The sequence below is a fragment of the Nicotiana sylvestris genome, chromosome 9 (genome assembly GCF_000393655.2).
Source record: "Nicotiana sylvestris chromosome 9, ASM39365v2, whole genome shotgun sequence".
Lineage (NCBI taxonomy): Eukaryota > Viridiplantae > Streptophyta > Magnoliopsida > Solanales > Solanaceae > Nicotiana > Nicotiana sylvestris.
Genome location: NC_091065.1, coordinates 77,475,288 through 77,476,276, shown reverse-complemented (window position 1 = coordinate 77,476,276; position 989 = coordinate 77,475,288). Strand labels below are relative to the sequence as shown.

Here is a 989-nt window from a genome sequence, read left to right as displayed (position 1 = left end):
CTAATTCTTTCTCTTTACGTGGATGATATCTTATTGGCCAAAAATAATTTGGAGTATTCGAAAGCTATAAAGTCACGGGTTTCAATGTTATTTGATATGAAAGATATGAGTGAGACAAACTATATTCTTGGAGTTAAGATCCAAAGAAACCGCTCCAAAAAGTTATTGATCTATCTCAAGAAACTTATATAAAGAAAATCTTGGAGCATTTTCGCATGGATAGTTGCAAATATATGGATACTCCAATAGCCAGAGGTGAAACTTTAAGTCTTGTAATGTTTTCCAAGAATGAAAATGAAAAGGAAGACATGTCTCGAGTTCCGTATTCAAGTGCTATCGGGAGCTTGATGTACGCTATGATGTATACTCGTTCGGACATTTGTTATGTTATATGTCTGGTTAGTAGGTATCAATCCAATCCTGGAAGAGAACATCAGAAAGTTTTGAAGAGAATTTTCAGATACTTGAAGGGAACTACTGAGTATTCACTATGTAATAGTGGAAATGATTTATACTTGAGAGGATATACAGATGCTGATTGGGCTAGTGACCGTAATGATAGAAAATCAACATTCGGTTATACTTTCTTACTTAATAGTGGTGCTATTTCATGGAAAAGAAAGAAACAAACCTGTACAGCCCTTTCGACGATGGAAGCTGAGTTCGTGGCTTGTGCGCCTACAGTACAAGAAGCTATTTGGTTGAAGAGATTCTTTGAGCATTTGGATATTACACAGAACTCTCAGGGTCCCATGACTCTATATTGTGATAGTCAAGTAGCTATTGCATACATAAAAGATCCTAATTATCACAACAAGACCAAATACATTGACATCAAGTATAACTTTGTAAGAGACATGGTAGCAAGTGGGGAGATAAATTTACAGTACATTCCTACGCGAAATATGATAGTTGATTCTTTTACAAAAACGATATCTAGAGACATGTTTGAGAAACATGTTATGGCTCTAGGTTTGCGAATGGTATGA

At 35.5% G+C, this 989-nt stretch overlaps 1 protein-coding gene across 1 annotated transcript; it reads left to right on the top strand.

The window, feature by feature from the left end:
* Positions 1–233: 233 nt before the first annotated feature.
* On the top strand, positions 234–989 carry LOC138877802 (secreted RxLR effector protein 161-like). The gene has a single exon (XM_070157442.1). The coding sequence runs from the start codon at positions 234–236 to the stop codon at positions 987–989; it is 756 nt and encodes a 251-aa protein (XP_070013543.1).